The following is a 24,316-nucleotide window of genomic DNA, read 5'->3' on the forward strand; positions in this document are numbered from 1 at the left end:
GTCGAAAAGCCGTGTTCAAAAAAATGGTGGGGGGGGGGGGGGGGGACGGAGGAATTCAGGGGGATTTGGAAATTCTGGGGGTAGTCGAGGGGGCGACTTGAAAGTTTTGCTCTGCCTATAGGGGGGACTTGAAAAATATTTTGGCTCCCAACATTTTGATGTCGTCCAATGGTTCTAATGTTTAAGTAATAATTAAATAAAATCTAGAACCGTTTTTTCGCATTTTATGATTTTAATTCCGAAAAAATTCTAGAAATGTGTGAAAGCCGTTAAATTTTCGTAAAAAACAACAAGTTGGCCTTGTAATAGGGCAAGAGCTGCAACTGTTGATATTTTTTCAATATTTCTATGCTATGTATCAAATACAGTTTGTCAATGATACAAATGCACAGAACACGTAGGCTGTGTTGGCAAGCTTAATACTGGACAGCTCAACATGCTGTAGGGAGTAGAACAAGGACGCAGTTGTATAAGAATAAAAGTATTGCCAAAATACAAAGTTAATACAGCTACTGCCCTGCTACTGCTTAAAGGCAGTGTCACTGTCACTGCATGCATAACGGCAAATTAACACCGACATCCTCTTTGAAAAATGCACCATATTTTCCCTTCGTTATTGTGTACCTGCATTTTATAGGATTGCAAGAGTAACACAATAAACAAAGTGCAATAAGGTCGCTTAATTGAACTGATGACATATCACAAGTTTACCATAAATGACAAATTTATTTATTTATTTTTATTTATTTTTTTTGGCATTAATTAATGAGGGTAGCCTGGTAAACTCTAGAAAGAGTTTATCTCCCCCAGGGCCCTTGACATTACAACAAATATATACAAAACCACAAAAACAATTTTCAAAGTGAAAATACAAATAACCACATATAACAACTGCCACATTTAACAGGAAAAACAAGAAAAAATTAAAATTCTGCCCAATATTGTTTCAAATAATTGCTTTTGAAAGAGACAAGTGTCTCAGAAAATTTGACTTCTGTTTTCCACTAAGGTATGGTGGTCGTACGACACCATTTCCGCCGTTTCATCGCAGGCTTCTCTCCATCCGGAACCACAGGATTATGTTCCAGGTGGTGTTTCTGATACAGAACTTAGAAGTAAGTGGTGAAGTTGCTTTCTTGGTATCGATGGACAAAACTATTTCTTCATATTCCATTCCATAGCTCCCTGCACTGACCATGTGCTTTTAAAAACATTCAATTTGGCTCTAGGGATATCAAGCTTATTTTGGGAGCTAGCTCTGGTCACACGGCTATGACACTGATTGACATATTGAAACATTTCCGTCATATACAATGGGGCTATACCTTTCAAGGATTTAAAAAGTAAACACATATTTTTGTATAAAAGTCTATCAGGTAAAGGCATAATATGTAACGATCGAAAAAGTCCATTGGTTGGATAATTATACTTAGTGCCCATCATTACACGCACAGCGCGTTTCTGTAATTTGAATAACTTGTTTATATTTGCACTTGTTCCCCATGCACTACAACAATAGTCCAAATGGGGAAGTATATATGCATTATAATATGCTCGTCTCTTACTTAATGGTAAATACCGTATTATACGTATAAGTAGAGCTATAAGTGAATTGACCTGTTTATAAATTGAATCAGTATTTGACTTCCAGTTCAAGCGTTGATCTACAACTATTCCCAGAAGTCTTTCTTCATTTACAGAATCTAAAATATTCTGACCAAGTTTACAATGAAGAACATTTCTTGGTAGACGTGACAATTTCTGATGTGTGGTCATAAGCATGCAATGGTCTTTGTTTTACTTGTATTTATAACCATTTTATTTTGCATACACCAATGTCTCACTGATTCAAGATCATCATTCAGTGTGTTTTCAATTTCTGCCAGGTTCTTTCCTTTTGCCATGATTGTAGATGACAAAACATGACTTAACATTGCAAAGTGGCTATATAATCTGTTATCATTCATTGAATAAATTTTCTTTCAGAAGGTGGATAAAAATACCTTACAGGAATGTATTACTTTTCTGATGTTCAAAAAAAAGGACAGATCAAAAGGAAGTGGTGTTCATCCTCAATTTCTATCACATAGTAAATGACATCTTCAGATCTCGATCTATTCTGCACTTTTGATCCACTTCATCCAGTAAATAACGGGAAGAGGAGCGAAACCTTGCAAGCATAAGCGCATGTGTGGTGATTTTCACAGATAACAGATACTTTTCTGGCTCGATGGAGGATTTAAATTGCCTTTACCGTGTCAACCTTTCGAGTGAATAAACTTCACTATACCACTTATCATACAGGTAATTTTGAATCTCCAAACAAAAGTTTGCATAAAAGAATGATCTATTTCTTGTGTTTCCTGTACATCATGTAAATTACATAAATGCAACAAATTTTTAATATGCTGTACCCATGTTGGTTTGGATCTAATACTTGATTGTTCAATGATATAAAGCATGTTGTAGCATTTCTTGGGGTATCTACTTTGAGGTATTTTCAGAAGTTTTGTCCAATATTTAATGCAACGTTTTGCCGGGTATAAAAAATTGGATATCTACATTCTCCTAAAACTACGACATTTGGTGCATTTCCAACAACTCCTAAACAATAACGACAGGCATAGTGAATTCTCTCTAGACTGTCATATTTCAAAACCCTAAACCACTGACCCATATGTCAACATAGGTAAACTCATATTGTTGAATATTTTAAAGAATGTATTATAAGGAAGCATACCAATTTTCCTGGTAGCTTTATAAATACCCATAAAAGCTTTCTATGCTTGCTGAGCTAACGTTTTGGTTGCCATCGACCATATCAACCTACATGAAATATATTTATAATAAGAAACAACTTGTACTCTTTTCCCGTTGAAAAACCATTCTCAGCTTTAGAAAGAAAACCATAATTTTTGTCTTAGCTAAATAAGTTCATTGACAATTTCCATTATATGACTCAAGACAATAAAATAGACGTTGCAAACCAACAATTGTGTTTGAGAATAGAACATCATCTAGATCTGCAAATAACAAACACAAATTTCTATTTAATCTGGAAAAAGGTGGATGCCTCGATAACTGCTATTTTGTATAACACTAATTAATTCATTTATAAAAAAGAGAACAAAAAAGGACTCAACATGCAACCTTGGCGTACACCAATAGGGAAATCAAAATAACCCATATCTCTTGATTTTTTACCCTACACATGATTGCACATCTTGTACATTGCATGTAGAATCTTAAACATTTTTTCCTTGATTCCATCTCATTAGAGAATATACCAAAGTCGTTTGCACTCCACTGAATCAAATGCCTTGAATAAATTGACAAATGCACAGCAAAATTTGCCTCTTTTATGTGATAACTATTTCTGGATGATGGATTGGAGAATGTAAATATTGTCGATAATCCAATAACCACTAAGAAAACCTGCCTGTGGTTCGTCAATTTTTCCAAGTGTTTCCAGAAAGTAAGATGACTATTCAGAAAAGAAGTAAAAATTTTACTGAAAATGCAAAGCAAAGAAATTCTCCTGTAGTTTTAAGGATGATTAAATGAACCACTCTTTATATAATGGAATGACAACACCTCTGGACCAAAGTCAAAAAGCCTATTAAAAAGGACATTGAGATATGGAACCAAAAATTACTCCTGGATTTAAAAGTTTCCCCAAGCGACAATCTGGCCCAGCTGTTGTCCCATTTTTTCAACTTAGAGGGGTGCAAACTATAAAATTGAGGGGTGGGGATTACATTCATCTTACCATTCTGTAAAAAGGTATGCTCTATAGAGGTCAAGTCATTATGTGGAAGGGTCTGGACTTTAGCCAATGTTTAAGAAGGGTACATAGGAAAGGGAACGCTGAATATGGGTTACGAGGTATGTAAGCTATATGGAGGTGTAATCATGATGTGAAAGGTGTGTATTCCATATTGAGCTCAAATCATCACATTGAAGTAGACCAGTGTAATGTTTAAGAATAATCTTTATGGCCGTGATACACGTTTTGTGGATCATATGGAACAATAAATAGTCAAAAATTATATTCCTCAAAGTGTTGGAGATAAAAGTGCATTTAATCCATCAAATATTCATCAATATAATTGTAATTTATTTTGGAAAAGCAATGGCCGCATCCTGTCGTGCGGTGGATAGATATACACAATTACAAAGTTTGTTTAGCCAAAAAAAAATAAATTGTGCTGTGCCGATAACATGGTTTTCAAAAATAGGGTAGGTAGGTCGGTACGATTTTGTTTTTCAAAAATATTTTTATTTTTAAATATGCATTTGTCAGGAGTTCAGGGCTGTCAAACACTGGCCACAACATTTCCAGAAAAATGTATCATACATATGAAACGAAAAAAACATAAGAGACATCCTCGTTCAAGAAATCAAATGCCAAGTAATGGTCATGTGATTTTCTTTTTTTTTTCTTTTTTTTCTTCCATCTACATAGATCTAAAAAGTTTAGGGTCGGCAGGAAAAAAAATAGGGTAGGTGGGGTTATCGGAACAGCATAATTTGTTTTGTTCAGCCCTAACTGAAGAACTCGCACAGTAACATACCTGTATAGCTGTACCAACAAAATTAGAAGGCAGAAAGATGTATGAAGAGCTATGGTGTGATGAAAATTATCCTCAGTTACATTAAAAAGGCAGCAAGATCTAATTCTCAGAAAAAAGTTCAATTAAAACAAATGTTATCCTTTTGGTATTAGCTTATGACTGCTTTGCAAAGAAATAAGTCATTTTCAATGACACAGTCCCCGCCAAATATAAATTTTGTCAATGTACAACGGTGAAAGTGTGGAAATGCGTTTGTAAATGCACTTCCAAGTCGCAAGTCCAGCAGTGGATGATAGTCTCAAGTTTGTGTACACACTTTTTCAGGATACAAGTGTTGAAAGATGCTAAGACAGCCTTGTACTCATTTGAGTGAACGATATTGGAAGATGGGAAGAAAAGTGGCTATGGAGGGCACTTCACATATAATTTTGCAGGATTACTTGGACAGGAAGGGCTAGCGGAGAGACTACAGTGGAATTGAAGTTGTATAAATAGGGGATCAAAAATAACCTTGGAATTGTTTTCTTGAGCAAACTTAATACAGATCAATACCAATTAATATGCTTATGTTACACTAATAACATGTTTATGTTTGGGTCATTTAAGGTCATCAGAAGCAAAAATCCTCAAAACATTCATAATACAATATAAAATTTAAAAGTATCCAAACAAAAGTAACACATTTGCATAGGAATGTGAAAAGTACCTATGAAACATACGGTATCAGGGCACGAAATTAGTGGTAGTCCCGCATCCACAGACTACCAACTTTTCTTTGGGGCTACCAAAATCCATGAAATGGTAGCCCACACAGACCACCAAAGCCTGAGAGCTAAAACTCAGTCAGTACTTGGCATGCCATGCCTGGTCCATCACTTTTGGACATGCTATTATTGCAGTCAAACGCAGCTGGACACAGAAAGGCTGGACTGTGACTTTATTATACAAATTACTAAGACAACAGGTCGTGCGGTAGAACTTCGCAACAAAGTTCCAATATCTGAACTGACATACTTGAATGACAGGCACAGGAAATGATGGCCAATGAAAACAAATTTTCTTTCCTTGCATTTGGATCATAATGTATCAAGCACAATTACATGGAAATTGTGCCTCCTCCCTACAGAAAGCCCATGATCTATTTTTAGCCCTGCTACAGTATCTCTCAGTGCTGAGGTCATGTCATTGTCATGACGACTATCAAAATTTGCATACAACTCTGAGAGTAAAGGGTCACCAAACTTTTGAGAAGAGTTCACTATTGTCCATTATACCTGTTTCCGTGGGTATTAAAGGTGTGCAATAATCACATCAAATGACTAGAAAATTCACTTTATGGGCAGAATCTAGAAAAATAGCCTTTTCTTGTCTGGGTAACGAAAAAAGATATCCCTGAACTAGAATATGCATGGGCTACTAGCCATTGTCACTGGGCTACCAACTTAAGAAAATGGTAGCCCCAGTGGACTACCAGGGAAAAAAGTTAATTTCAAGCCCTGGGTATATCAACCTAATCTGATCTTCAAATCAAGAGTTTGGCAATTTTGCTAATTTTACCTTTCTACCTCACTTGCATATTTTTGACAGAAGCACTTTCAATTGAACAAATTCACATATAAACCCTTAACCCTAAAACCTCTGCTTTCCATCTTGCATTGCCACTGATTCAGATTCGTGTATGGAATGGGATTCAAAAAATTGCATAGAATTCAGATTCAGATTCATTATTCTATCCAGAAATGTTCACATCGAATAACAAGAAATTGGTAGATCGTACTACAACAAAAATTGACATGCATATGCATACCAGTGTACCCTTGTGCAAAGTTTAAAAGAAATCAGTCCAGGCATGTCTGAGATATCACCGTAGATGCACAGATGCACAGACGCACGCCACTCAATCTACAAGTCACCGCCAGACTTCGTTGGTTCAGGCGGGGACTAATAACCATGTATTTGAAGCTGAGGGACAGGCGTCACTCGGCTCATGTAGCCTTGCATGATCTAATTTGAATTGGTAATATTCTGTTAGTTAGGCTATTTTTTTTAAAGTAGAGATTATCAGTAAAATGCTTATTTAACACTGGGTTTCTATAGTAAGTTTAATATTGATGTAAACTGAAGTCGCTGGCTTCACTGTCCCCACTAATATCAGGATATTTTTCTGATCATGCGCTGACTTTGTTTGTGAAAGGAACATTTGTGGATAGAATTGTTCGTAATTCCCAGGGTAGGTACTCCAGGAGTATGTAGTTTTCGGAAAATTCTCATTGTCAATGTCTCATAAAACAACTTCTTTTAATTTTCAAGTGTTACAAAATGATTCAATAAGATTACTAAGCTCTTCAAGTAGAGAGAGAAAGCCATTTCATTTGGGCACTTTATAACTGTTGATTGCAATGGCCTTGTTCCATATCAAGGTTTATAGTTTGTTGTATGCTTAGTTAAGCAGGGCACATAGATTATAGGAAAGCAGGAAAAATAAACAACTGGTCAAGGCATATGAAATTTGCACATCGATGTATGTATAAGGTTTCTACACATAGTTTGCTGTATACTGAGTTCATCGGAGCATTCTTACTGTTTACAAAGGAAAACCTGGTTTTTGTACTCCATATTTACATAACTTGGGTCTCTCTCACAGTAAGTCTATGCAATATTGAGGTATACAGTATCATGTGACATGATCATAATTTATCCTAAAAGTATGATTTATGCCAGCATAATCAAACTTTAAGAGGAATTTTACACCAAATATTGTAAGATTTCATGGAAACTGAACTGTGGTTGGTGTTTAAAGTCAATGCACCACTGTCATTTGACCAATCTTTGACCTCTTCTACGGTTTAAACTTCTTATGAGGTACAGCAAGGTCAAATGATGTCAAAGTTCACAATCTTTTAGCTGACCTTTTTGCAACATAAAGACACTAACTACCCTACGACTTATAGTTTTAACTTCTTTCAGGTACAGCACAGTCAGTTTGTGTCAAAGTTCACTGTCATTTGGCTTACTTATGACCTCATTGATACAGCGTAACACTGTTTCATTGTCCACAATGCTGGAAACCTCTTGAAAACAACTGTCCACATGTTGACGGCAACACTTTCGTAGTACCACCAGGCATTTTGTGGTGAAGTCAAGCACAGTCTGCTTCACTGAAATTCAAATTGAAAAAAAAAGATTTCAAAAATCATGCAGTGTTTAGTTTAAAGACCATGGAGTTAGTTAAATCTTTCAAATAAAAGTAAACAAATATTAATCATCTCAGCACTGTGCATGAAAAATCTGGTCAGTTGAGGACAAACACAAATAAACCTCCACAGCAGGACTATGAGTCATCACCTTGGTAACCCCCTTAGATTCCCCACTGTAAGATAACAGAATCTTTCAGTCTTTCAGCTGATTGGGAAATCACTATACCAGTTGCCCTTATAGCACAAAATAAATAGTGTGTTCTCTTTAGCATGGCTCTGAAAATAACGTACAAGATAGAGAGGGAACTTCTTCAGCTTTTGCTCACTGTAACTCAAAGAAAACAAGAGAATATTATACATTCCAGCATTATTTTTAGAATGTAATAAACGTTCGGGGTTGGGTGCTTAATACAGGGCAGGTCCCACTTCACAGGAAACACTCACTTACTTTTTTTACCTCATCAGCAGAAAAGTCAAAAGGTGTTTCTTTCTCAATGCAAGTTACTCAATATTAGAACTGTAAAAGACACATCGGCAAAGTGTGTCACTCCATACATCTTTGATTTGTTGCAAATTTTGTTGTTTTACTTTGTGAAATGTTTTAACTAATGATTGCAAATCATCTTGAAGCCCTATAGAGCTGTAACATTGCATCGATCAAACTGACACTGATTGAATCACTATACGAGGTTTGGATGAAAAATTTTTTAGCCTAACTATGAAGGAGCAATGCCAGATCAATGAAGCTTGGTTTGCAATTATTTCAACTCTTTAAATGCATGACTACCTAGAACAGGGACAAATTATCAATGGAGAGTACTATTCTAACCTGTTGAAGCAGTTACATGAGGCTATTACATTACAACTTCGCCGATGCTAACCCGCCATGTATGCAACCCCGAAATTTCGGGGTTGGTTAATATGCTAAGCCGGTCGGAAGGTGTGAATCACGTACACATTGATAATACCAAAATCAAATGACTCGAACAGCATTTGCGTGCAAGGCAGTGTGTGGAAACAGCGACTATTTCTCCTGTGAAGTTTGACTGAATATCAGTTTCTGTGGTTTCGTGAAGGTTATTGGTATTTCCAAAGCCTGACACCACTTGGCAATTGCGATGCGACATCGTACAACAGAACTGAAAAGACGCTTCGTTTTGCCAAAAGCTGAAAATGGTCGAAGCCAGTTCGACATAAGCACGGTCACTCCACAGAGTGGAATGACGGTGGCTTACAGACTTCGCTCGACTTCTATAGCTTGTAGTATTGATTGCTACTAAAATTGAATCAGACAAGGACTTTCGTCAGAAGAAAATTGTAATGAAAATTTGGACCATTCCTGAGGTTACTAATTCAGCAAGATAATTGTGATTGTCTCACAGTCTTCAAACACACCCAGCAAAAAATTTACATCAAGCAGTGGAGAACAAATTCAATTTTTAAATACCCCAAGTATAGGTAAAGCTACAGCCGAATCAATTAATATAAAAATACAAAATTGAAAGTCCCTTGATGACGCAGATTTTTTATGCCGGTGATAATGAGGGGGCCGCGGGCTTTGAACGGAATGATGTTCAGTTTCAGTCGTAGATAAAGATTTTTGATTCGGACTTTGATTTACTTGAATTTGTAGTGATTCTGACTCAGTATTTGCAGCACCAAGGGGTGTAAAGTGTAAGAACGAACGCTCATGACTACGGTATTTACTGACTGGTCATTAAACCACAGTGACTTCACCATAATTTTGAATCCTATCTGCAGACGGCAGTGGATCACGTGGTTCATGCTGCTTATCTCCTTTGGCGAAAGGTTAGATCATGTTTTGTCTAAATAATGCTATCAAAATATCGCAAAATTTGTTGAAACAACATTTGATGGACATTCATGGATTCATGGAGCATGAAAACGTGTTGAAATTATTCCTCTGGTAGTGATTCGCATGCTTTTTGCAGAGCTCACTTTTACGTTGTTAGCCTTGTCTATTCAAATTCGATTATATTTATGCCAGCATAAATGCTAGAAGCAAGGACTGCGTTCCCTTTGAACATAGCTTGCAAACTGCAATTTACCGGTGGTACACATTATTTTTGAAAAGTCCCCTTAAGCTAAAAACACAGTGAGAGTGACTGTCACTGAAGGAAGACAATTTTCACAAAAACAAGGATATCTCTCACTGTGAGTTGTAACCAACGCCGATATCGTAATCCCCATATTATGTAATTGCAGACGTGCCTTCAAAATGAGAGATGCAAATTGACTCAGCTGAAACAGTTTTGTAACGTACCATCGCTGAATTTTTTTAAAAGGATATATGTCTCTTTAAAATCACATATGGCCTAAACAGTGACCATGAAGTTCCAATTTCCATTTCCACATCAATGTTGGTATTTTAGGTCTGTTGGTGTAGCGTCGCCTCCATCGATTTTAAATTTCATTGAACGAATGCGGCGAACAATGATCGCTTCCTTTCTCCCTGTTTCTCTTCGTCTCTTTGTCCCTCTATCTTCTCTGTCTATCTCTACATACACAGTCGCTGTCACCATAGGTCCATGCTGTCATACAGAGAATATACCTATCCACGGAGATGATCTATTTATCCACTAATTTGTCTGTCTGTTTATCTAATGCTGTATTTTGATTTATGCAAATTGCAAATACTGGTCGAGAAGTTTTATAGTTTGTTCCCTGTGAAAAAACACTCGGAATGACAATCACTGGAAGAAACTGGAAAGCGAAATGAATTATTGCCCGGTCAACTTCCGGTATGTCTCGCCTCGAGACAAAGACGACTCCGCTTGAGTGAAACACTGCCGTTCTGAAGATACACAACATTTTATTCAGATCAGAACGCATTCATGACCCATGGGGGTTAAATCTCCGCTCCTGCTAAACATCTTCAACTTGTTGGCATGTAAACATGGTAAAAATAATCTATCTTATATTTCTAAGTTTCTTGAAAGAATTTCAGCATTGTAATAAAGCGAAACTTTGATCATGACACACTACAATAATATCATGAGATCGTTCGGAAAACGGGTAATGATTGGGTCATGTGATTATCCTGGTAGTTCCAGGAAATTATTTGAAATATTGATTACATCCATTTTCTCGTGCTCCCATGGAATTTGAAAAGTTGAAATAATCTGCCTAGTGGTTGTTTTCGGGGCAATGATATACTGAACAGTAGTACGTTCGTTTGCTTCATTGCTTGTCAATACTCCACGCGAGTTGCAAATAATCTGCCATGGTGTAACCGACGATGAAATCAAAACGCTCAAAAAAGTGCCCATTGACCATTGATACCAGACAGATGTTTAAATTTTTTAAAAGCAGAGGGCATGCAGCATCAAAATGTCAGCAAATAAAATTTTCCGGGGATGTTACTTTACTACATTGCAAGTTATTGATGCTGTGCTCGGACATAGACCCTCGAGGGTCTATGGCTCAGAGAAGTGTTTTAGCATTCACAACAGAAAAAAGTCGATCGACACACTTTACCAACAGTAAAATTGCGCACAAGCACATGTCACTCATATGAAAACATAGCTTTTGTTAAATGTTTTACGGCTGGGACGTGTGCCTTCACGATAGGTGCAAGTATAGTTCAAAAGAATGGAAACATTCCATGGAAATTTGCCGTGTAAATTTTCTACTGTAGTGCTGTTTGATGTGGACAATCGCCGGAGCAGTTGATCAAATATAAAGCTTACACCATGGAGCTAGACACGGATCTGGCTCCATGCCTACACCGATACTTTGCACCACTGTATATATATATACACGTCTTGGTACACATGGTCAAGTGCAAATGTACTCTTGCATTGCACGGCCAAAACCGGTATCGATTTATCACTGTGAAAGTCCCTCCTCCAAGCAAGAGACGTCCTTTTCCAGCTCCATGGGTCAACCCATGGAGGTAAGGGTCAGCCATAGTCCGTATCGTGTTGAGGGATTAAGGGTGAGCATATCATGGTCCGCATTGCCATAATGCTGGCCAGAAAATTCATTGTCAATAATCCCCTCATTACCTAATACTGATAGCAAACTAACTTCATTTACACTTCGCCGCGAAATGCATACTGGTGGTGCTTTTCGCAACCAATTAACACACGTTAATAGGTGTACAAGTTAACATCGGCGAAGTTTTAATGAAAAAAGACGAGGAAAGTTGTGGAAAGGTGTCTTGTTCCATCAGGACAATGCCCCACCCCACAAGTCAGTCATTGCCATGGCAACAGTGCATAACTGCAGCTTCAAACTCATTCTACACCCACCATACTCTCCTGACCTAGCATCCTCAGACTTTCATATCTTCCCCAACATGAAGAAACAGTTAGCTGGAAAGCATTTTGACAATGATGATCATGATATCATATCTGCTGTTCAGGACTTTTTAGATGACCAAGATGAAAGCTTCGACAGAGCAGAGATGTGCTGCTGCAGCACCGCTGGCAGAAGTGTGTGGATCGCAAGGGGGACTATGTTGAAAAATAAATAGCATAGAAACTCATTCCAGTAGGACGTCATCAAAACTCAAAATTTTTCATCCAACCCTCGTATTTGTATCATTGCTTACCATTGTCAGGTGTGGTGCTTTCATCAGTGGCCATGTCAAAGGTCAATCTCAGAAGTGACTTCAGCAACATATCAACATGGTTTGGCATGCTGTGGTCAAATAAAAAAGAAAACGTTACAAATATCAATTAATTTACCTCTAATAGTGGTGAAAAATATGCTGTCCGTCTGTTTCCTAGTTGGGCTGGACCTGTCCCATACAAATCAAAACAGACATACAGACATTAACACTCGCATGCAAACATTCATAGTTTCACATGTGCTCTCCCTGCCTCCCCCTGTCTCTCTCTACTCATGTAGCAATTATAAATGGGAGGATTCATATCACTTTGTACGCTAACAGTTGTCTAATGAACTGAAATTATATCCCTTAGCAGGGCTCGAAAATTTTTTTAAAAATTCACTTGCCATAGGGCAAGTGAATTTTCAATTTCACTTGTCCGGAAGAAAAATTCACTTGCCCTGAATTTCAGATGATTTAAGGCGTAAATGTGTATGGTTTTATTCATGTCATTGTAAAGAAACAGTAGCTGTAACTTACTGATAAATTTGTGTCCTTAGTCTGTGTATAAAAAATAATATCTTATATAACGTATACATGCACAGTGTTTCAGCCAGCTTTTGCTAGCATGGGGACACAGTGACCCATAGTAGGTCTTAATGGGGACAAATTAAATTTTTGGGGGACATGTAATGTATTTCAATAAAACAACACCGGTACATTGTCATTGTGTGTCATCATGACCTGGTACCTTGTGTTAAATAGGCAAGTCAGGTAGGTGCACCAAGGGTAAGTATATAATAGGCCACCGGTGTTGTGTCAAATTGTGCCCATGTAAAACTTTCAGTATCATTGAGTTTACTGCTACCACGTGGTATGTGCATAAACTGCAGGGTTCCCCTAAGTCACCAAAATGATTAGCCAAATCTTTAGCCAAATAAAAGATCTTGTAGCCATTTTGAGCAACTTTTAAACAGTTTATGATCTCAAGTGTAGCAACAGCTTTCTCGGCATTCAGGAGTTCCTAATTTTACAAATCAAGATGTCTTGTATTTTGTTCATGATAGTTTTTACATTAAAGAAATATTTGTTTAGTTTTTATTGCATTATCTGTGTTTTTATGACATTGAAGGGATTGAAATACTTATTCATTTCTAGTGGTAAACTTTTGCCACATTAGGTAGCAATTCTAAAAATCAGGTAGCAACGTGAAGTGTATATTACCACAGATACAGAATACTTCTGCAGCATTGAGTCAGTGTTCACAGTATGACAACTTATCATACATATACACTACAAGCTCCTTATGTGGTTTTGTTGGCAACACAAATACAAATTTTCTATGCAGAAGAAAGCATTTGGTAGCATTTTGACAGTGTAGATACAAGTATTGTGGTGTTGTGTCATAGTTGTGATCAAGCAGGCTCAATAGCATCTTCAGCATAAGTATTTTTCTTGAGACAAAAAGGGTCAGGTCAAAATCCTTTAAAACAAGACACAATGATATTGTTCAATTCATTTCCCAATGTTTTAAAGAGTAGTAATAGTTTTAATGATAATGATAACATTGTAGCCCAGGAACATTTTCATTTGATATTTTGATATCATCAAGAAATGTCTGGTGATGTTCACTGTTACATCATTAAACTGGAGGAATCTGCAGAAATATTAATGTGATGATTTGAAATGGATATGCTTACTGCAACTGCTGTTGACAATTTTCCTTTGCAATAACTGTTAATAAAATTTAATTTAAAACTGGCAGTCAAGCTAAATGCCATTAAATTGGAAAGCAAGAAATTACCTTTTATCATAAGATTGTACCTATTAGACCTCCCTAGGTGGTTTCTTTTGCAACCATAATTGTGTACTTAAGGGGTCTTCATCATGACATCACATAAGATGACCCAGATTTGACCTTTCAGAAAACCTCAAGTTTTTCTCCTTTCCCTTGTATTCTGACTCTGTTTGTGAAAGTTTCCTTTAAAATAATGGTTTTTACTATCAAACTGAGTAATTGCAGGCCAAATTTTGATTCAAGCAATGTAGGTAAAACTTGGACTAAAAAAGACGTCGGTACGCGGGACTCACGCAGGCAAAGCCAAGCCTCAGTGTATTCATGGTCGATATACGTCCATGATGTATTGTAGTATGGTCTGTCCATGAGGGACTAAGAGGGACCCTGATTGCAGTATCGAACAGCAACAATGTTTGCTTCACGTACCAGGGAATTTGTAACTTTGTAGAAAGGAGAGTAAAGTGTTTCAATACATTGTAACTTTGTAGGAAGGAGGGTAAATTGTTTCAACACCTTACAACATTTTATTGTAAAGCTGTAGTTTTCTATTGAGGAGGCATCGTGACATGATTTCATCAGAAGAAAAAAACATAAAAGCGTGCAAAGACGTCAATATTTTGCCATTTTGTAACCAAGCAGAACAGAGCTATTTTATCAGCCGGCCATATCGAAAGCGGTACACTCAAAGAACTAGAGAGAGTGGCAGCGCGTACGTACAGTGGCCTCATTGAAATTCACTTGTCCGTCGGGCTGGGAGAATGTTGTTTTCACTTGCCCGGACTCAAAATTCACTTGTCACGGGCGTCGGGCGGCGAGAATTTTCGAGCCCTGCCTTAGTTGATGATGCTATTAGCCTTGTCTGAAATTTATGTCATAATGACTGAGTGGTCAGATGACCAACATTACGATGCATGCTGGGAACCATAAATCCTAAAATTCCATGGTCTAAAATCTGTTTATAGTCTTTACAACCCTGAAACGGGTTTTGCGAAGCGAGATTAAGGGACAGGCTTGAGCAAAAAGGGTCCATATCCCGTAAAACTGAGGTCCGCAAACACCTGTATCAGGGCCTTAAAGGTCTCATATCATATACCTCATGAAATGAGAAATAGTAGTTAAAATAATATTCTGTAAACTTATGGAGTTAAAATGCATGTGATGTCAACACATTTATTGCCAATCTTTGCATTTATTGCAATTTAATGTCAATATTTCAGAAAATGGAAGGTCACATCTGGTCGTGGATTGTTGTACATAATGATGTCATTTGTTAATCAGTAGAACTTGCAAAGTAACGTACATGTACAAACAAAGAATGAGGTGGAAATCCCCTTGTAACAAGGACACCAAAGTGATGTGGACTATTGTACATTCTATTGGAAAGACAGCAAGACTTTATCATCAGAAAAAAGTATGACAGAAAGAAATACTGTTCCTTTAGGTTAAATTTGCCACCATTTTGCGTTGAAATCACCGTATACTTGAAGCTAAGTGATGGATACTAGCTTGTTTATATGGCATCGCATGATTGTACTTGTTTTGACTATATTCTTTCAATTTACTTTCTCATCTTTCAACAAGGGAGCGATCATCAGTAATGTGCTTAGTTAAATCTGTTTGAAATCAAACTTACCGTGGCCATGTTTCCATGACAACCAAACACAACAATTTTAGCATATTTATCCTTGATGTCTCTTCAGGTCCATCATAGACTTCAAGGTATTCAACAACCACCCTGAGCAATCTCTGAAATTATCAGATAATTTTAGACATTAAGCAAATGTTGGCTTCATGTAAAGGAAACTTTAATTTGCTTACGGTAGATAGTGAAGATGTTGGCTGTGAAAAGAAATTCTATTTCAACATTGATGATACTGAGAACCCTGACATTTCTAATGTGAAATGTGTTAACACATTGTGATCTTTTTTGACATCATTCATTTTTGCGAGAAAAACCCCCAAAATCCTCCCGTTGAAGTAATGATGTGTTATGACAGTGAGTTCTGATTGCACTGGAATGCAAAAGCTACATTTTGGTGTTACTTGCCTTAAAATGTCGGACCACTGTTATTCCCATTTTTTCAACAAACAAATGAAGATGCTTGGAATATATTCTTCTGAGGATGATCTGCTGTTCCATTTCCATGTTCGTCAGAGTGATCTGAAGAATTTCATCATATCTGTTTGTCTTCAAAGGAAAAAGAGCCGTGAAAAAATCTAAAGAATTATTCAAAAGCTGCTAAATATTAAAATTTCAAAATATCATAGACGTGTAATGTATGGAATGACAACAAACAAGTACATAGTATTGTAAAAGTTTTACCATTGACCATCCGTTCTATCAAGGACTGACCTACAAACTTAAAGGACATTGCTGACATAAAATTCATGACGTCATTGACAGAATTCTTTAAAAATCAATTTGATAAGTGACCCAGCTGACAGCCGACAATCTAGCTGCACTGTAGAATGTTCAAATTATCTTATTTTATCTGTCTTTCCATTATTCTCGATATTCGCCATTTCAAAGTGTGAGTAATATTTTCGCTATGATTTGGGCAAAAAATCAACCAATTCATTAAACCTGAAAATAACAGTAAATATGAAGACAATTGATGAATTCTTAACAAAAACAACTTTTAGACTGAGTTTTGATTGAAGATGAATACCATAGCTTTTCAGATCATACATACAGACCCTAATGATATATTACAAGTCACTGCAAAACTCTTGTATACTCTGATAATCAGAGGTTATTACCCAATATTGCCTGTTCCTGTGTCGTATCAGCATGAGCGTCATTTGTGCTGCGTCATACACGAGACGAAGTTGAGTGTCCCACACAGCACAAATGACACTCATGCTGATACAACACAAGGAACAGGCGATATTGGGTATTATAATATAGCTTTGTCAATACCAGTGAATTTTGTGACGTTGTATCCATACATTATTACTGATAATGTATTCCATTATTCAGCATTGCGGCACCACAGCAAGCATAACAATAAGTTTTTTTGGGGAAAACAAAAAAAGACTGCGCATTTAAAAGGAGGGAAACCATGTAATACACAAAACGATAAATCTTGATAATGGTGCACAATATCATAATGTCTTACTGTACGATTTATCAATTTTTTTGTCCTCCCGCATGCACTCGTCGTCTGCTCTGTCTGGCTCGCGCCCAGCATGCAGTCCACCTTCCGATACACTGGTTGAACTACTACGTTTGTTTACAACATGGTTCACTTTGTTGCCGTATAGGTGAAACAGAACTCAGTACGTTTGCAAACTCCTAGACGATACTGGGTTTGACACATGGCATATTATGTATGTCAGTGGCTATGTCAACGATGCAAGCGTGAAAGGCCACTCGAACCAGCCGTAATTAGGCCAACAACGGCAGCTGTCATCAACCTTGACTGGAAGTGTCTGGGTCTCGGTCCAAGGTCAGATACTGCCAACAATCATGACAACCGTGGACTATCCATTGATCTATCATCTCGACCACCTAATGCTGATGCACTGACTGTAATCGGAGACAACTTTCATTCATCTTTTTTTTTCTCCTTGTCTGTGGTTTCACCTTGCCTTGTTTACGATATCGCGACGGAAACCCTCCAGTGTGTTTTGTCAACTGCACCTTTCGAGCACCCGTTTACGTCAAGTTTTCTCGTTCACCGAAATAAAATAGCTCTTCTCAAGAATCCATCAAAAATTAATTTATAGACACAATTATTAATGAAATTTAAACATTTGAATATCATTGTTGAACTCTGTTGATATCATTTGCAATGAATGCTGTACTACTAGCAACATAATAATGATCGTATTGATCAGCTGATACCATGCAGCTCGCTGATCATGCTGATGTCGATGCATGAACATTCTGTTTTCTTCATGTCTGGCATTTCACCGTGTCGGCTTTTTGAATAGCATGATATTTAAAGGTGATGTTTCAAGCTCGATATAGATGGCAGGGATGCAATTATTTTCCATTTCCTTTGAAAATACATCGTTTTTAATTCCAAATAGAACCGTGAAAGTGCTGCTCATTTTTTTGTGTTGAACGTGCGTGTTCAGTGCAGTGCAGTGTGGAGTGCGTGTAACAGAGTCTGATCATGCAAGACGATGCTCACTGGCTTCAAACTCAGTTTAAATTTCCTTTTTTATTCCTTTTCTACAACTACAAATTAACTGGTATTGCCAAAACTATAAAATAATAGCAACAAGTCATCGTTGATGACACAGTCCCCACTTGTTAATGGGTAGTACTTTGATTACAGGTCCTCAGAGAGGATAGAGTCCTCTTCATTAGGTCTGTGATAAAAATACTTTTGAATAAATTCGCTTGTACATGTCTGAGCTGTAGTTCAGGACATAAAAAAATCGTAATAAAATGGCCACATGGCGGCCTTATTGGATCGTATCACAGAACAAATCTATGCGCATATGTATGACAGACATCCAGCTCTATGGGTTTGCTCAGAATTAGATATACGCATAATTAATGAGGTACAGTATGAAGCATCATAAGGTCTCCCATCATACCATATATGAAGGGTGTACCACTTGTGGTTACTGAGTTATGGACAAACATGTATATTTGAGGTCAAAGGTCATCGAGGTCATGTGACATTTTGTCAAAATAATTGTATTGCTAAGTTATCCCTATATACCAAAAATCAGACCTCTAGCTCTATTGGCTTGCTCAAAATTAGATATGTGCATAATTAATGAGGTACAATATGTGGCGTCATAAGCTGTGCCATCATACCATACATGAAGGGTGTAGCACTTGTGTTACTGAGTTATGGACATATATATATTTGAGGTCAAAGGTCACCAAGGTCACATGACATTTTGTCAAAATATCTGAGATATCTGCGTGAACCGATGGACTCACGGATGGACTCATGGACGGACATGACCCAATCTATAAGCCCCCTGGACTTCATCCGTGGGGACTAAAAACTGTGTCACTGCATCCTTTTTGCAATATGAATACGATGAGAAACTAAATTTTTATTTTTCTTGGCCTTATACATGGGAGTCTATGGACTGCCTTATACATGGGAGTCTATGGACTGCCTTATACACGGGAGTCTATGGAGACTGCCTTATACATGGGAGTCTATGGAGGTGAAAACTAAAAAGTCCTCTAACACGGCCAAATTTGATCGCATTGTGAAACAAATCGACGTGCATCTGTATGGGGTAGGGTACTATCCTTGTGCAAAGTTTGAAAGAAATTGACCTGGGCATCTCTGAGATATCTGCGTGAACGGACGGACGGACGGACGCACGCACGCACACACGCTTGCACGGACATGACCAAACCTATAAGTCCCCCCGGACGGTGTCCGTGGGGACTAATAATGCACCCCCTCCCGGCCCTTAATGGACTCATGCAAACTTTGCACTTCATAATGTACTCGGCGTCGTGCAAAGTTTCCTTTGGTCCATTATGGGCCGGGAGGGGGTGCATTATTGCTTAAATAACCGATTTATCATATACCCATGCCCATAATTTTACTAATAGTCCAAAAAACCTTAAATTTTGAGGCTTTACTTTATTACGCCTTGCGCATAAATATCGGAATATTTATGCGAACAGGCTTCATTCATAAAGTATACGACGAAGTAAACATCACACACGACATTGCTGCAAGTCCTCCATATTTCAATGGACCCCAAGAAGAAAGACACCAGGAATACAAAAATCGTCATACAGGAGGAACCTTTTAAGTTGCAATACATGTATGTAACTGATCAAAAACTGTCCTAGGCTTTATCCTTAATGCGCTCAATGGTCGTACAGCATTGAGCTCACATGGAGAGGGGCAGCCATTTTGTTTGTTTACCCTTAGAGTTGTCATGTCAACAGTCGTCGTGCGTGCGACATCACTGTCAGGCCACGCACTCACTACCTATTCAGGGGTAGACCGTGCACAGTGCTGGCGCCGTGCCAACGGCAGAATGTTTGCTAGAGCTATGCTAAAAAAATACGAGAACTTTAACAGGAAAATCAAGAGAAAACGTTACAAGACTCAACATGTTATTTCCGATTTGGCAACCAGAAATACCTGTGTTCCTCGAAGCCCTTCAATTTTTTACCTTTGCAACATCGCTTCGCAGGCGGGGAACGTTTACGTTGTTTACCAACAAACTGCTAATGTATAGTTCGGGAAACTCCAAAACTGATGACGTTTATCATGCATATCTCGACGTTTACCGTGAAATATTACAGCTGATATTTTACGATGAACGGCACTAGAATGAAGCAATATGGGCATGGGTATATGATAAAACCGCATTGTTCTACTTGACATGTTCTACATTAGTTACACTCTACATAAAAATTGGGCCAAAAAAGTTACTGACAGAGTAAAGAGCTTGTATTTCCTCTGCTTGTCTGCTTGTCTCAATAGCAGTTGCTTTACAAAACGTGGGCAAAGCATAAATATTTGAAAGAAACAAGGAGTTTTTTACCTTTCTTGGTTGGTCAGTTTTCCTTGGTGACCTCTCAATAACCCCCAGTAAATCCACCAGACAAGGGTAGAGTTCATCTAACAAGGCAGGTTCTCGACTGTAGATCTGTTTATGCAGAGCTTCGTAGATAACCATGGCTCTACCATACCATTTTAGTTCTGTGGGATCCTGTAACCAAGATATGTAATGCCTGACTCTTGAATATCATGGGCTTAATGCCAGCAGTAATATCTCTCCCTAGACTGAAAGATCCATTGCTCCAGGGCAGTCTCTACGACCCCCCCCCCCCACCCCCCGTCCTGAAAATAAGAAAGAGCACTGTACTCTGGAATCTTTGAACATTTTTATGGCAAAGACTCTATAGCTGGCTCTCTATAAAACCTTTGTCACCACAAGTCATTTCCAGCTGATTATTTCATATACTTTGCGATCAAAGTGCACACAAATAAACTTTGAATAATTTTTGCATACGACATCAGCTCTTGAAATATTGAGCTCAAGAATAGCTTCAGATTGGCAGGTCTTTTAAATGCATGTATTATTACAGTTTATTACCTATACTTACCACATTATTGATGATATGATGCAGGCACTGAATACCGTGAATCTTATTCTGAAGCTGAGAGGAGACAACAAGAAATTTTATTACAAATAGAAAAAAAGATTAAATCTTGACATGGTTTTAAAAAAAATATATCAGCCTTCTTTCGTGTTGGTTGAAATATGCTTGATTCTGTTTTCATGCTAAAGTGACCAAAGCAAACTGTTCAGTTAAACTGTTTACCTGGTAGTCATCTATTAATAACAAGGCTGGTGGAAACACATCATCCAAGTGACCACTGAGAAAGGGGTGCTGTGGAAAGGAAACAAAAGGAGAACTTTGGTGTCACCTCCAAGTTGCAATCAGAAAAAGTTAATTATGTCAAGTATGGTGCCCCTGACATTTCAGATTTAGACAATGATCTATATTCATGTCATGCACTGGAGGGATGACCTATTAACTCAAATAAAACATGTAGAAAGTTGCATGAATTTCATGTTCACTTATTACCAGGCTCAAATTTAACTCAGAATTTTATGTAGTAACCCTGACATTGAAATAAGAATACATGTAAGTTGGATTATGAGATAAATCATGTCATATTGACACCTCTGCAAAGTGTATCATTTTTACAATGGAAATAGAAATGGTTGTGATGTTGAACTGGTATTATTTGATCAAATTTTAGTTGAAAAATTGAACTTGACAATGGTATACAGCAATTGTGTATGCTGACCCCTATTGCCAAATTTTAAAGCCAATTTATAAAGCCTGACAACCAGTAACTTCTACTGCAATTTTCTAACAACTTAAACAATTGACGAATAATGGCCAAGTAAAAGGGCATATTTATGACTTCTATGCATATTATATCTCTGTCAATTGTGATTGGTTAATACTTCCTGACATGTGAAAGCAATCTGGAAGTACATTGGCTCTCCTTTATCTGACCAGCCTACCTTTACATGCAACAGACACCACTTGTAGACATGTCTTGATGCTGGTTCCAGCTTCCAGGTATCTCTTGTAAGACGTGGTCGGAGCTTCTGTAAAACTTTCCTGTAGATTCCCTTCTTGATGAACGTTCCTGTTTTTTCTTCTATTCCAGATTTGCATCCACAGAGGAGTTCTTGAATGGAATCACAGTAACACACCTGGCACAGTCTTTCAAGCAAATCTGTAGTTGTTAGTAAATAAGGAAGAAAGAGGGTTATTCATGCAATATTTTAATTTCCTTTCTGACTCAACTGTAACTGTGACAGCCTAAATATATGAAAGTAGGAAAAGCTGGATGTCACTGTATATTTTGGGTTGTGGAATTCATTGTGAAATTCATCGTTTCCATGGAAAGATCGATGAATTTCAAAGTAGATGTAATTTAAAAACAGTGTACTGTAAGAACAAAGTAATCAGAATATCACAGTGATATGCAATATCATTACATTTGAAAAAGTCAACATGTTTCCGTATGTGTTAAACAGACGAGTGAAAATCATGTTTAATTTTAAATAAGCTAATAGGGGTCTTCAAATGGTCAGTTCATTACAGAGAACGCCACATTAAAGGTATACTGTCACCTGTTTCAATTTTGCCACAGTTTTGGATACCATGGAAAGAGAAAATCTAACCAATCACAGATTTTAAGCGGGTGGCTGCTTTTTAAAACAGCGCCCTCACATGGGTATTTTGAATACCAGGGAACGCCCCTTTGACCATATATGGGTATATTTAGATAACAGGTGACTGTATACCTGTCAAGCCATTTAGCAAAATGCCTTGTAAAACAGAGAGTCATTTTGCCAGATAACAAGTAAATGTTGGTCAACTTCAGTGGTCTGGTACAGCAATTGTAATACAAAAGTCAGCAGGAAGCCCAACTCTGGCCACAAATTGATACTGATACTAAAGGCTGCGTAAACATCGCACAGTGGTACAAACCATTTCTCTCATGGTGTATCTTAGAAAATAAACTGAATCGAATGAAGAATAATTCACAATTGACACCGTTGAGATTACCCGCTGATTTTAGTGTTTGCAATTGCTATACCCAACCAGTGAAGTTGATCGCCAATTTATTTGTTATCTGGCCAAATGACTCCCTGTCTCACTAGGCATTTTGCTAAATGGCTTGACGGTTAATGTGATATTCTCTGTAAAATATGATATGTGATCATGTTGTACAATTCTGTTTTTCGACCAACTTGACGTTAAAGCAACAGATAAGTCTGGCTAGAAATGGCTTCAATGATAAAACTGTGTAACTATCACAAGACATGAAAATGAAAGTTCTTCAACGATGAGCAGTACTTCCTGCGAGAGTTCACATCGCATCTCCATGCAAATCAAAATTTCAGATCAACATTCCAAGTTTCAACAGTTTGAACTTTTTGACTCAGAAGGTCAGGGTAGTGCAGCAGTACTTGTATCTCATTTCATGTTAATTACATCTAGCAGTGGTGTACACGTAGATAGTAAAGGGTCACCTCTCAGTCAGTCACAATGACTGGATAAGCTCTGCGTGTCACTGGGGCTGTGATTTTCAGAAAATATATGCTTCTCTGCGTGTCTGTTCCAAAGCCAGGCAAGAAGAAATTGCTATGCCTCTCTGTGATTTACATTTATATTGCAAAAGGTTGCGTACATCACCCATCTTGCGATGTATAACAATATACAGCAACATTGCAATGTCATTCACAAGATTACAGTCCATTTGGATAAATGTTGACTTGCACTCAAGGAAAAAATTCACTAGTGGATGTTGTTTGTATGTTGCAGCCACCGATTGTGAAAAGATGCAATCTGTATGGTCTGATGACAAAGTGGTGATGTTGCAGAACCACAATCAGAATCAACTTCTTGTAAAATTTGAAGGGGATTAAAAAATTTATTGGGGCTTGCACCACAAGTATAAGGTTGGCATCATCCCATCCTCAGCTTCAAGTAGCATTCGTAGCTGATGCTAAAAATGAAGCTACTCAGCATCAGCTTCAGCATCATATCCTAAAAACTCTGATGTGGCTCTACCCGATGAGGGATAAATTATAAAGTTTGCTCAAAACTTGAAAAAAACAACTATACAATGACACAATTTTCTGTTTAATTATAAAATTGATTCATAAGTAATAGTTATCAGAAGAA

The 24,316-nt window shown here is 37.5% G+C and overlaps 1 protein-coding gene across 2 annotated transcripts in view; it reads right to left on the reverse strand.

The window, feature by feature from the left end:
* Positions 1 to 578: 578 nt before the first annotated feature.
* The window catches only part of LOC139122031 (TELO2-interacting protein 2-like), a 35,061-nt gene continuing 11,323 nt past the window's right edge, over positions 579 to 24,316 (reverse strand). Inside the window, exons 4-11 of one of the 2 annotated variants that reach the window (XM_070687395.1) lie at positions 22,138 to 22,355; positions 21,422 to 21,490; positions 21,203 to 21,256; positions 20,638 to 20,805; positions 16,193 to 16,333; positions 15,779 to 15,891; positions 12,348 to 12,436; positions 581 to 7,732 (exon numbers count right to left, since the gene is read on the reverse strand). In XM_070687395.1, the coding sequence (XP_070543496.1) occupies positions 7,563 to 7,732; positions 12,348 to 12,436; positions 15,779 to 15,891; positions 16,193 to 16,333; positions 20,638 to 20,805; positions 21,203 to 21,256; positions 21,422 to 21,490; positions 22,138 to 22,355 (1,022 nt within the window). In that variant the 3' untranslated portion in view covers positions 581 to 7,562. Of the gene's footprint in view, positions 7,733 to 12,347; positions 12,437 to 15,778; positions 15,892 to 16,192; positions 16,334 to 20,637; positions 20,806 to 21,202; positions 21,257 to 21,421; positions 21,491 to 22,137; positions 22,356 to 24,316 lie in introns of both variants that reach the window. The other variant, XM_070687396.1, reaches the window with a different exon arrangement.

Source organism: Ptychodera flava, chromosome 21, assembly GCF_041260155.1.
Source record: "Ptychodera flava strain L36383 chromosome 21, AS_Pfla_20210202, whole genome shotgun sequence".
NCBI classification, from domain to species: Eukaryota; Metazoa; Hemichordata; class Enteropneusta; family Ptychoderidae; genus Ptychodera; species Ptychodera flava.